At 37.6% G+C, this 14,359-nt stretch overlaps 1 protein-coding gene across 13 annotated transcripts in view; it reads right to left on the reverse strand.

Moving 5' to 3' along the window:
* LRRC7 (leucine rich repeat containing 7) overlaps positions 1–14,359 on the reverse strand; it is a 369,343-nt gene that overhangs the window by 136,425 nt on the left and 218,559 nt on the right. For all 13 annotated transcript variants that reach the window (XM_030571824.1, XM_030571822.1, XM_030571820.1 and 10 more), the window contains one exon: positions 2,392–2,455. In XM_030571824.1, coding sequence (XP_030427684.1) covers positions 2,392–2,455 — 64 coding nt within the window. The remainder of the gene's footprint in view (positions 1–2,391; positions 2,456–14,359) is intronic.

Genomic DNA, 14,359 nt, shown 5'->3' on the forward strand with positions numbered 1-14,359 from the left:
TGTATATATCAATAATCATCAAGATGTTTACAATAATCAAGAAAGAAAATCTAGAATGCTAGAAATCTAGAAAATCTATGCTGCTACATAGGGACATTGGGATGCTAGTAGATATTTCAAATACATCAAAATGAGTGTTTATTTTAAAGTTTTGTTTGTTTTTATAAAATGACAGCAAACGCCATCCTAATCAAAGATGATGGACCTGATCCAGCACCATTAGAGTCAATGGCAGTCTTTCCATTGTCTTCAGTTTGGCTTGGATCAGTCCAGAATGAGGAACCTTAATGACTGTTGGATATTCAAAAGGTAGACAAGTCACCCACAAAGAATAATCTTTGACAGTAGTAGAGCTAGTGTGAAATGTTTTCCAAGAAAGAAACTCCTATTTCCATGAGAAATGTTAGATGATTTCAACAATCACAATCCCTGCAACTTCTCCCCTCCTGTCCCCTTTCCTACAACTATTATTACTTCAAAATGTCTGATCATACATTTAAAAAAATTCTCATATACTATAACTGTTTATATTTTGACCTTTCTTTTTCCATCTCTGTGATTCCGATGATATACCTGATAGAAACTTTCTTCTTTTAAAACCTCCTCCTGTTCTGTGATTTATACAATTATGCAAAAGAGCACTCCATTGTAGTGAAAAGTAATGTCACTAATGCTTCCCAATTAGTTTTAACATATTATGCATGCCAGTCAGAAATGGATGGTTTGCACTGCGGTGCCAACAATATGTGCATACAACTAAACATACAGACTTATAACTCGTTTTCTCTAACAAGAATTTACCTGGATTTATGATTAATGACACTTTTTACTTCACATGCAGTTCCTCAGAAATTATTTATATTGGAGGAAATGGGTCAAATCCTGTTCTATTATACCTGTGCAACCTAATGGATTTTTCATATACCATGAGAACTTCAGACATAGGGTCCTGAGTTCACTTTTACCCATTATATTAAGTGCACACATTTTTCACTCAACCAGAAATTTTCACCATTTCCATCCTAATAGATCCATTTCTTATTTCTGAAATAAAGTACATCTCTTTCAGACAATAATGTTGGCATCTATTTTGCTGCATATTATCCAAATAAAGAAATTTTTCTATGTATATCTTTGGACTTTCTGGAAAGAGCAAACATATCCTAATCAATGACAGTTTCAAAATTGTTTTTGAAGAACATTAAATCTTACTTTTCAAATAAAAAGCTTACAGCTTAATGGACTTCTGTGCTTTCTCACAGATAGGCTTACTGCAGCTAATTCATCATAACACCATACACAAGAGATGAAACTGTCTCCAAAATTTGGTACATACAAACATGCTGTTTTACAAAGGTCTGGACTATGACAGATCTCTGGCAGTTGAAAGTCTGACAGAGGATGAGGCACCAGTGGTACAAAGTAGCCTCAACCTCTCTTGAACTTTAGAACACCAAACACAAATTGCTGAATAATTTGTTATTCATCAGCTCATTCAGAATTTATTGTTTTAATAGATGGAATGTAATATTATTTAGAAGCCCACTGCTGATGACCAAGCTGACATTGTTTACTGTTAAATATTAATGGTTACTTATATAATGTCAATTGTGTGCTAGCTGCTTTACAGATACAGGTGGGAATACATCATACTATAAAAAGTTGTAATTCAGGTATTAGTGTGATGGTACTATAGAAATACCTAAGACAGACTGATAGAAAGAAGGAACTTAGTGCCTGATACATGTGCTGGATTAATAGCTCCTCTATTTATCTACAGAATAAGCATAACAGAAGATCAGTGTAAATTTCCTCACATTGCCCCACAAAAGTGCCTCATCCCTGAAATAACAGAAACACACCCATAGATGATGTTAAATTAGTCCTCTGTCTCTTTAATGAGAGAGTACAATTTTCCAAAACACTCAAGTAACTTAGGTCCCATTTTCAAAAATAACAGGCATTTAGGAGCCACAGTGAAAGTCAATGGGACTTAGGCTCCTAAGTCACATAAGTGCTTTTGAAAAGTTTACCCCTGCTAGTAACTATGCCACATAGTGCCAAATGTGGCGTTAGCTTTGGAAATATTAACACCTGTTCATAAGTAGCTATGATGGGATCACCAATTCATTTCACATATTGGCAGGCCTCCCACATCTATTAGTTGTTATTAATATTCATTGACTTCCAACTTTGACCTGATTTCAAACAGCTTGCTGGAATTGAAAGGTCCTGTAATTCCATTACCAATCCTCTGAGCCATGTCAAATTCATTATTTTACTAATAAATGTGTCCAGTGCCAAAACATCTTTTAAGTTAAAAATTTAATTCTCCATGTCAAAAGGTCTAACATACACACACAAACATTCTACCAAAACATTTTTCCTTACCAGCTCAGAGAATTCATTATTGCCTAGGTCAAGCCTCTCCAGCTGTGTCAGTTTGTGCATTGACCTGTAACAGACAAAGAAAATATGTAAGGTGAGAATTTTACCTTGAAATTTTGGGCCAAATTCTGCTCTGTTATACCAGATTAAGCCTCAGATAAGGCCACGGATTTCAACTGAGTTACATCAGATTTACACTGATATGAGAGCAGCGTCTATACAATTTGTTTCAGATTTAAGGCATATTACTGAAGTTCTTGAAGCAAAAAATATTACTTCTAATACAAAGATAGCCAAAAGGGAGCAAATTGAACCCTGATATAATTTTACTGATTTCACCTGAGTCACTCCAAGAATGAATTTGATCCAAGTATTTTTTTAGTCATATATATTTTCACAATTCTAATTTAAAAAACTTATTTATACAACCCTCAAAAATGAATTAAGGGCTTTATAGAAAAAGTACAAAGACATGGTCCTTGCCCAAGAGGGGTTTGCAGTCTAATTTCAGACATGACACAATGAAATTGAAATTCATCTGTGCGCAGAGGAGCAGCACAGAGTCTATGTAACAATTAATTCCCACTTAAACCCTATTTTGAGGGCTTACGTTGGCCTGAAGTAATGCACAAGCCTGAAACTAGTTCTCTGCTCATGGGCAATTCTGGCCCTGCATACATATAACAAACAATAGGAGGAAATGGAGTCAGAAAAGAAAAGGGATACACAGTAACAACATTACTAGATTACTCTGTTATTGTACATTTACATTTTATTAATAATCTGAAACTAATCATTCATTCCTGCCATAACTAAACAGTTACACTGAAAAATATTATGGATTTTTTCTGATCTATTATCTCAAATAAATCAATGTAAACACTCAAACTCAAGAACACAATTTTTAATTAAGCAATTATGCACTGTACCAAGATATCTAGTGGCGACATTTATTTACGGAGTGAAACCTGAAACCTACTAGATATTTAATGTAATTTGCTATTTTATAACATACAGAGCAACAATGCTCAATAGAGGATTTGATGTGATTAGCCTTGTCCAAGAGATTAACCAAAATGAAAGGAGACAAAACAGCCTAAGACATATACAGTGTTTTAAATGTATCGGTGATTTGCCAGTCCCTAGATAAAGACCCACTTTAATAGTGAAATAATATTCAGGGCCAAATATGGCTGTCTCTCATGTCAAAGTATTGTGCAAGCAACTTCATAATCTTACACAGAAAGAGAGATGATCTTTATTAGATAAAAGATATTGGGCAAGAATTTAATATTCCTGAAGCATATTATAACAGTTTATTCTTTTTCTGTCTCTATCTTTCTACACTAGAAAGTCTGAGGGACATTTTGTCTAGGGATCAACAAACAGCTGGTACATCAGTGAAATGGAGGAAAGTACTAAACATGACCAGATTGTACCCGGATTGTTTATGCTATTCTGTGGGTGCACGAAGGAAGTGGGAAAGCATAATGAGCTCCTCCTGCTTTGAGCTTCTGTTCCACTACAGGGCACACAGATATTTCTTCCTCTGTGCACTCCCTGGCATACACAACATCCAAAAGGGATGTAGACATCCCACATCTGTGTGGGGGAAAACTTGCCGTACTCCCTCAGAGCAGACTTCCTCCCCAGGGTGGTGAAGCTCCTTGCTGCCTGCACTGCAGCACTGTGTAGACATGGAACAGCAAAGCCTACCAAAGCAGCTCACCTTCTTTGGAACACCATGAAATGCAACAAAAAATCAAGAATACGAGGTACGCAGGTCAACCAATTTATGCCTCCTAATAATTAATCAACCACAGTGAGTATGGTAAAGGACTATATCAGGAGGAATCTGAATTTACATCTGTGATTAATCACTATGTAACCATGAAAAACACCTTCTACCTCAGTCAATAAAGATGCAAATTATGAAAGGCAAGAATCTCACTCACAGTAAAATTCTAGATTTGAGGTCAAATTTATCTTGGTCCTGCATAAATCAACTGTAATTCTTCCCCTACCCCTGCAAAAACAACAAATCACCAAAAAAGAAAAAACCCTACTTCTAAAAAGCCCCCATCCTTTACATTCCTGTTATGTGCTACATTGCATTCCTCCCTAGCCCCCAAATAAAAGTAACAAACATCACTGAAATGTATATTTAAACTAAACTATGTGAATTTCACAAAATCAGAAGGAACTGAGTGTGACAAAAGGCAGAATAAGAATGCATTTGGGAGATTTTATTTTCTAGCACTGCATAAAAAAGTTAGGTCACATTCAGGCTATGGAATTTAGAGCTCCATTCTACATAGCAAGAGAATAGAAAAGGTCCAAAAGGTAAGAAGGACGATAACTACCCAGGCTGCTTCCAGTGTCAATGTTCACATTGCTGCTTTAGTGCACTAGTGTGAATCTGTCTACTGGGCTGGGAATGGCACCTTCTAAGCTGTCTTCTAAGACCTACCCAATGGGCTCAGGATTTCAGCCTGAATTGTATTGCTTAGAGTAGAGAGGACAGAGTCATCCCAAGCATAAAACTGACTCTGTTAAAGCCATTTGAATTACATCAGCAATGAATAAAGCCCAAGATACTTAAAATAATATGTAAATGGAGTTTGTAAGATTCTCCAGTGAGGGTAGCAGTATAATCTATGCACCTTTTGGAGTGATATTAAATACAAGGACAAAAGACAGCAAAAAAACCTCAAAACTAGGTAAAAGATTTTCAACAGAAGGTAGAAAATTTTTTGAGTAACTTATGAACAGCAGTGGGAGAAGAAATCAAAGTTATTTTTGGTTATTAGTAGGTGCAGACAATATCTTGGTCAGACCAGATTGACTTAGCATTTTTTCCACTCATTACAGTTTCCACAGGGCCGCTGTTGCCAAGTCCACGAGCATGCCGAGCCAATGCTGGCAAGATCATACCAGGGTGATCATGACAACTCTGGCTTTATCCTTTTTGATCTTCATGATAAGCAGGATAGGCGGAAAGTCATACATCAGGTGGCATCAGAAAGTGATCCACTGTCGAGATCTTGCAGGGAGAAGAACTGGGTCCATGAAAAGGGACGGGGAAGGTGGGGAGAGGGGAACAGAAATAAACTGGAGGTTATATGCTACTGCTACTGTGCTGAGGACCCACTAGTCTGATGTTATAGCAGTCTAAGCAGGGAGGAAAGGAAACAGGTGGCTTGAAAACAAAAGGGATGCAGGATCCTGGCTGCAGACTGGAAAGTTGCCATTGGGCACACCCTCAAAACGCCTGCTTGCTTCCAGGCCGGTAGTGGGCGGAATCCAAATAGGAGGAAGAGGCTGGTTGTTGGCCTCGATGGTGCTTGTAGCCCTTGCCCTTTTTACGGTAGGGCTCTGGTCGGGCTCGGCATCCTTGTCTTTGAGGTTGCTGTGGCTTAAACCTCGTTCTGGCAGAGGCCAGTGTGTAGAGACCTAGAGAACATAAAGTAGCCCTAGAGTTCTAAAGTCCATGTAACCATGAGACTGACTGTTCCACAAACAGGCCTAGGTCCTGAATTGACTACTGGGCCTCCATCGACAGTCCAGAAGATAGCAGCCACAATGCTTGTCTCATTGACAGAGCCGTAATGATGTACCCGGCCGCTAAGTCCGCCACGTCAGAGGCTGTTTGAAGTGAGGTTCTTGCCACATTCCTCTCTTCCTCTAGAACAGCCAGGAACTCCTCCACCATGGCCAAAATGTCAAGGAGGGTGTCAGAGGATTCCACTAGCTCCTCTGCTTCCAATTCCAGGTTCGCCACCACCCGCTTTAATTGCTCTAGGTGTGCCCTGAAAGATTCCTGAGGCACTGTCTTGAATGGTCTTGCCACTGCCTCTTTGGGTGAGGAGGATGAGGAGGGGAGGGAAGGGGGAGGAGCTTCATCCAAGGCCAGGAGGTGCTGGTAGACACCTTGCTCAGATCTTTACTCTGAGTCCGGGGGGTGGGGCAGGAGAGGACGCACAGGTAGGAGATTGTTACCAACTGCCTCTCTGACACCTCCAACACCGATCGTTGCATTTGGGTTTCCAGTGCCTGGGGGAACACTCACGGGTTCCAAAAGTGCCACAGGGTGGGTCCTGGGAGCATGCACTGGCTGGTAGTCCCAGACTCTAAACATCACACTTGACTGAACTGTGCTTATTAAATCTAGATGAAGACACCTATATTCCAGTACATTTTGGGAAAAGACACCTGACAATCCCTCTCTAAGCCTGGAATGTAGAGGACTTTGAGTAGCCAAAGCAGTGTTGTCTTTCTGAGTCTGCACGCAGCCTGAACATCACTATAGAGGTATGAACTCCTTAGCCTCTCATGAAAAAAGGAAAACAACTCACTTTAGACCAAAATGTATTCCCATCCCATAGAAACTTGATGTTATTTCACTGTTTGTTACTGTCAGTTATATTAATCACAACTACTGAATCACAACAGTAAGACTACAGAGCAGTTTGTATGCATTAAAAATTAGATTTAGGGCAGATCTACACTACGGGGTTAAGTCAACATAGCTTAGGTGGACTTATTGCGGTGTCTAAACTCTTCCATCAATTTACCTTACACTTCTCATCAAGTCAACGGGGGAGTGATCTGCAGTCGATTTAGTGAGTCTTCACTAGATCCACTAAATGGACCCCCAGTGGATCGATGGCCGCAGCATCAATCCCCAGTAAGTGTAGACATTCCTTTAGTATGGCCATGCCCCAATACCATCTGTGCAGTTGGGATTAAAGATACCCAAATTGTGGCTCTGGGTTCCCTTTGGTGCAGCCACTGGAAGTAGCTCTCCTCAACAAGTAAGTAATATCAAGAGAGGCAGGCAGTATGTGGAGCCACAACTCCCACATACACTCCACCCTCACCCCAGCCCTGACCAAAATGCCAGCCTGGTGCTAAAGAAGAAGTAAACTACGTTTTGTTTAGGGATTGTTTGCTTACTTCCTGCAACCCTAGGAAACAGGGGGGAGGGAGGGAACGGTGATTCCAGTATGCAGCATATCCTAACATTTTTGTGCCTATGGCTTCCACATTTCCTAAGAAATACTCCCAAACAGGCATCCCTATTCTACAAAAAAACAAAAGGTTACTGAATATATATTTTTTTAATTAATGGGCAGTAAAGTTATAGACCATGGTAATCTACTAATATAGAGCATAATTGGATTATTACATGCATTCAAGAGATAGACCCAGGTCTCGACCTTCATAATCTCCCCAAAGTTTAGAGGTTAGAGAGCCACAGGTTAGTCACAGAGCTGGATCTGAATTTCTCGAGTGTTTAATTCTGGAGTTTTGGTATAAGCTAATTTCTATTTCTTTCTTTTAAAATATATTTGTACAAATGAATATCAATTATATGCTACCTGACATCAATTCCAGTAAATACAGAAATGTTTAGAATAATTCAGATCTACAAATCTAACTGGTAAAATCATCTAAATGGGGTTCCATTACAAGCTTGAATAAAGTATTACACCTGGGTATAATTGTTCTCACTATGATGTTTCAATGGAAATCAAGATGGTATTTTACATTGTGTTTATTTTCTGACAGAACGTGCTGTTGGGTAATCTTGTCTAATATGTGGCAAATGTAAAAGCTACTTATTAAATAAGAGATAAAAGTGTATCTCTATAATGCTTGGTTGTTATAGGAGACATTTACTTTTCTGGAAGATCAATACCAAGTATAAAACAAACCTTTAAAGAAGTAATAGGGTTTATAGTTGGGTACATTTTTTCAGTGACACGTACTACAGCTAAAATGCATAACTCCTATTAACAACAGATGTGCCCATCCTTTTATACCACACTGGAAATTACCACTAAAAGATTATTGGTAATTAGTGGCTAAACTGGAAAAGAATAGAATGATAAAAGTCCTAATGGATAGCGCACTATACTGTCAACATTTTTCACGCTAATTGTGTAAGAAGTGAATTCGATAATCAAAGAGGTTACATCTAAAATATGGCAATCTACCTGACCTTATGCTGAAAGTCAGATAGAAAATATTGATATGAATTTATTAAGATGAAACTTTATCTCATTTTTAAGTTCTTCAAATATAGACAAGGCCTTCTTTTATTTCATAGAAAGTTTTTTTATAAATACTATTCTTTTGTAGTAGAATACAACAGTCACAAACAAATAATAAATCAGTTTTCTTTGAAGAGGTTGGTAAAGTGAGAAGCAAATAGATAAGCAAATGCTCAGCTACCAAGTTTAAGAAGCTATCTGCTTAATTAGATTTCTGTAATTAAGCAGACACTTTGGTTAACCTTCAGCATAATTTCAACCTCATACATGAGGGTCATACATTTAAGTCACTATATGAACACCAGTGTGACAATTCTGATACTACTGTGCACATAATATTATTATTATATTATCTGTACTACCGCAATGCCAATGAACCCAAGTCATGGATGAGGACCCCATTGTGATAGAAGCTGTACAAACATGTACCTGAAGTCAGACAAATCTCTCTCTAACATACAGTAATTAATGTTTTACAGCGAGAAGTTGTTGAAGTGTATTTCTAGCTCAGGGGTGGGCAAACTTTTTGGCCAGAGGCCACATCTAGGTATGGAAATTGTATGGTGGGCCATGAATGCTCATGAAATTGGGGGTTGGGATGAGGGCGCTGGCTGGGGCTCTGGGGTGTGGCCAGAAAAGAGGAGTTCAGGATGCAGTAAGTGGCTCCAAGCTGGGGTTGCGGGCTCTGGAGTGGGTCTGAGAGGTTAAGGGTGCAGGAAGGTGCTCTGGGCTGGGACCGAGGGATTCGGAGGGTAGGAAGGGGAATCAGGGGCTGGAGCATGGGAGGGATTGGGGTGCAGGCTCTCCGGTGCGCTTACCTCAAGCAGCTCCCAGAAGCAGCAGCATGTCCCCCTTCCGGCTCCTACGCGGAAGTGCAGCCAGGCGACTCTTTGTGCTGCCCTGTGTGCAGGCACCACCCCTGCATCTCCCATTGGCTGTGGTTCCCGGTCAATGGGAGCTGCAGGGATGGCACTTGGGGCGGGGATAGCGTGCATAGCCCCCGGCTGCCCCTAAGCGTAGGAGCCGGAAGGGGGACATGCTGCTGCTTCCGGGAGCCATGCAGAGCGAGGCAAGCCTCCGACCCTGCTTCCCAGCAGGAGTTTGAGGGCCAGATTAAACATCTGGAGGGTCAGATGTGGTCCCTGGGCCGTAGTTTGCCCACTCTGCTCTAGATTTTGTGACAAACGCTCCAGCAGCGAATCAAATTAGTATCTCCCCTCACATGTATCAGATGAATAGCTCATGAGCCTTTACATTACGCTTACAGTATAATATATAAATTACAACATTTTAAAATTTAGAAGGAGTTAAGCAAGATAAAGTAATCAATACAAGACTAATTAAACCATTTGTTTGGAAGCCTCAATCTATTAGCCAAATCCTGCAGTCCTTTGACTCTGGTGTTATTGGAATTTTCACCAGAGCAAGGACTGTAGGACGTGTCTCTATATTATTAAATCATCTTCACTTGTTTCTTTAACCTCTGTGCCTTCCATTTGGTTTTCTTCTACGTGTTCATTGTTCTCTTACTGTTTTTCTTCATTTCCAAATTAGTAAAATCTCAGACACCCCCCACCTCTCCTTTAAACCTGCAAATCAACTACATCTTATTGATCACTCAGCATTTTAGGATGTGCATATCACTGTTACAGCTTACATTCTCATTTCTTTCATCTTCCCGCTATGGTCGCTATAGACCCTGCTGGTGTGCACTAAAAGTTCCCTAGTTCCCTTTAACATAGTACTGTTCCAAACAGTACTGCATAAAAGCACACTAGGGAACTTTTAGTGTGCACCAGCAGGGTCTACTGGGACCAATTAATGAGTAACACATTAGTGCACTTTAGAACTCACCCTCCACTCCATACAACACATTACCACACTGTTTAGACAAGCCCTTAGTTACGCAACGGGGTGAGACTGGTTTGTTCTGTGCTGTCCCCCAACTTCCAAGTTGTCCCTTAATAAAGTTTTGTTCTTAAAATGCACATTCGTTAAAACTGCAACTGATTTAAAACCTGAAGGAGTGATGAAAATATTGTACCTTTCCACATTAAACATTTAACAGGTAAGGTTATTTTGACAAAAAGTTGGAGTCATTCAAGACAGAACAAAGCACTAAAAGGTAATGAAATCATCTCGATTAAATGGGTGCTTTAAATCCCCTCCCCAAAATTATTTTGTTCCAGTTTTATTCTGCAGTAAAATTCCATCTAAAATTGCATCCCCTCTCCTCCTCCTGACTTCCCACTGTATTGTATTTCTGACTGGAAAATGTCATGTAAAATCTAACCAAAATCCACATATCCAGGAAAATGAAACTCAATTAAACAAAGGACAGAAAGTTTGAAAAAAGAAAGAAATATGAAAACAATGAACAATTATTACTAGCTTTCTGATGAGTTGTAACTCACTATACCCAAATGTCTAAGGGCTTGTTTAAACTAGAAAATTTGCACCAGTCTACCTAAATCAATTTATAATTGATCTAGTTACGCCAGTTCACACTTTTAGTGTAGATATGTTTAAATCAGTTTAGTTTAATCAAAATTTTGTCATTAGTTACACTGGTGCAAGTTTTCAATACTAATGATAGCATTAGTACCATGAGGAATCCCATTGATATCAGTGGAACTCCTCAGACTAGTATGAGCTACCCTAGCAGAAAGAGTCTGCAAGATTGGAATTAGTTTCTGAATAATGATTACATTTAATTTTCTAGCATCTTGCCAACTATTCCTTTGTGGATGGAAGCATCTTGTATAAATCATATGAAAAAGATTCAGCCCTTATACAGATTATCAGTCCCTCAAGCAGTAAGATACTGTACAAGCTCTCAGAATGACCTTGAAAATGATGAATGCAACCTTTGTGAATTATGAGAGTTCTTTGAACACCTCCCTCATAGCATCTTTCATTTCTTAATATCATACAAAGGCTTTTACTTCCACAGAAACATACTTCAAAACGTAAAATTAGTATCCCAAGGATACAGTTATTTACACTACCTGGTAACATGCCTTTGTTTGCCATTACAGTTTTTCAGCAGTATTATACACTACATGTACATACATAATTAAGTACAATGCCTTCACATGTGAAAAGAGAAAATGCTTGGCTCTTAAATTTTCCATTGACAGTTAATATTACATTCTAATATAAAATTTGTTTCTCACAGGTAATTATTTCTGTACCTTTACCATTCATTATTTAAGGAATTAAAAATTGTGAGTGTTTATGCTCCATCATGTCCTATGCTGACAACAAATGCTCCAAGGAAAAATACCTTTATCATTCCGAAAATACCTGCTAACTTGGCACCAGCAAATAAATAGCAATATGCTATTTTTATATTTTTTTTAATTTATGTTTAACACAAACTCTTCTCAAGTAAGATGAAGTTGATATTTTAAAGGCGCAATTAATTCTACAGTCTAGTTTGTTCTGCAAAAGTATACATAAAAAAGCCTATGTTTATTGTACATTATTTTCAGTCTCACAAAGATGTCTTTGAAAATTGGCTTGTTTTCTAGAACTTTAACTTCTGCATCAAATTATTGCAAAATGTGCTCAGAAATATACCGTTTAAGCAATATTTTGCATAATTAGTGATGACCATAGTCAAGCAAACAACTTAAGAAATTATAGGTTTTTTAAAGAGGTGACAGGACAATTTCCACTGGTTTATAATATATAAAAATATATTGCACAATGCTATATAGTAATTTTATTGCACTTAATGGAATTATATACATTCATTGTACTTTGCAGTATTTACAAGTTATTTTATATAATCATTATATATCTCTTGTATGAAGAATTAATCAAATTTCTAATGAGGGTTACTACATCAAAGATGGCATTGTAAAGGGGCACTCAAGACTAATGCTTAGTTTAATACTCACTGCTTAGAAGATCTCATGCAATTATTGTGACTTAAACTGTATACAAAGGTTTTAGTAAAGTTTTGACATAAATGTTTATCCAGGCTGCACTAGATTTAAAGAGTCTATTCTTCCATTCATAAATAAGTGTCAGATTTATACGAGAGGGCCTGACCCTATGCTTCCACAGTCAATGGAAGTTTTGCCATCGACTTCAATAGGCAGAGGATCAGGCATGTCACTCCTATACACAGCAGTGGGAAAGCAGACTTCTGTAAAATTGAAACTATGTGAAAAACTAAATAAATTAGTACTTTGGAATGTCTGTTTTACAGTTGATGAAACATCAGCAATTATTACAGTGATATTAACCACATTCACACTCCATAAATTATGATTCAAGTGGTAGAAGTCATTGGCATTAAATATAAAATTTTATTGTAAACCTAAGAAATTACTAATCCCCGTGTGAGATTTACTCTGATTGTTATTGTTAGCTTGCACATAGCGGTCATACACCAAACATTTTAAGTAAGCTGCAAACCTGGTCCAGATTTACATTTAATAGAAACACAAACATCCACATTACTGGCCAAATCCTGGTCACTTTAGTCATGATGAGTATTCTCATGGGCTTAAAATGGTGATTATGGCAAGAAGGATTTGGCCCTTAGAACACATACTTTTCACTAGATTCAAGTTTTTCCACATACAAAGCAATATATATTCATGAAAAACAGCAGCATCTATAAATGTGGTAAAATCATGAACGAGAATCAATATATCAAGACAGCTTACATTTATCTGGTAATAAATACTACATAATTGCCATGGAACTAATGCATACCTGCTATATCTTGTCATTTTTGTCAGTTAAAATATACGGAATTAGGGTATGACATACACCATTTTCCTGTCCAGCAGGATACAAGGTGAAATTTTTGTGCTAGATAGTGATAAATGGAAGCCATTATTGCTTGGGAAATGAAAAGCAACCAAAAGCAACCATGTTGCCTTCATTGCTAATGTATTATTTCCAAATAATATGTAAGTTGTTTTCATACCACCTTTGTATAGATTTTAATTTGTTAATGATCTCACAATCAAAAATACATTCCCTTCAGGTCCTTGCACTTTAGGACTTACTGTGTAACTTTATAATTATCTCATGATACAATTTTAAATTTACTTTGTAAAACCTGCAATTTAGCTTACTTTTCCCAATACAGTGTAGTTATATTTTAACTAGTACTAATGAAAGTGTTACCATGTACACCCAGTAAAACTCACACATCAGTTTATTTGCATACCAACTAATGAATTACATGTGAAGCCAGTCTCAGCTATAAAATGAACCTCAAAACAATATATATCATTTATACCAGTGGTTTTCAATCTGTGGTCCATGGACCTCTGGGGGTCCACACACTATGTTAAAGGGGTCTGCAAAAGGTTGTCGTTACCATAGAACAATGATATGATGTCTAAAATTTCCAAAGACATCCGCATCTTCATTTGAAATTTTATAGGGGTTCGCAAATGACAAAAATGAAAACCACTGATTTATACAGTATAAGATGGTGTATGTACTGTATAAAGCTAAGCCATGTGTAAATTAATGCATTATATATTATTGAATATATTTTATCTGGACTTCACAGATAATCCAATATGTTTAATTAAAAATTAATTTTCATCAGATAGAAAACATTCTTACACGTGAATAAAGATAGCTATCACAAAAAAGTGATAATACAACACCCATTTCAATGTAGGCAAATAGGAAAACTCAGGATTTTGTACTCTGAAATAACAATCAATCGAGAATCAATAAATGTCATCAGGGATTATGACAAAATATTAAAGTAAGTGATTTGTCTCTGAAGACTTTAAATAACTCTAGAAGTTCTCATATTAAAGTTAAGTAACTGTCCTCCAACATTAAGTTTGCATAGGTCTCTTATGGCCATTTAGAATTATTCTTATTATAAATATTATTTCTTAGGTCTACACAATCAACAAAGCATAACG

The sequence above is a fragment of the Gopherus evgoodei genome, chromosome 8 (assembly GCF_007399415.2).
Source record: "Gopherus evgoodei ecotype Sinaloan lineage chromosome 8, rGopEvg1_v1.p, whole genome shotgun sequence".
Classification (NCBI taxonomy): domain Eukaryota; kingdom Metazoa; phylum Chordata; order Testudines; family Testudinidae; genus Gopherus; species Gopherus evgoodei.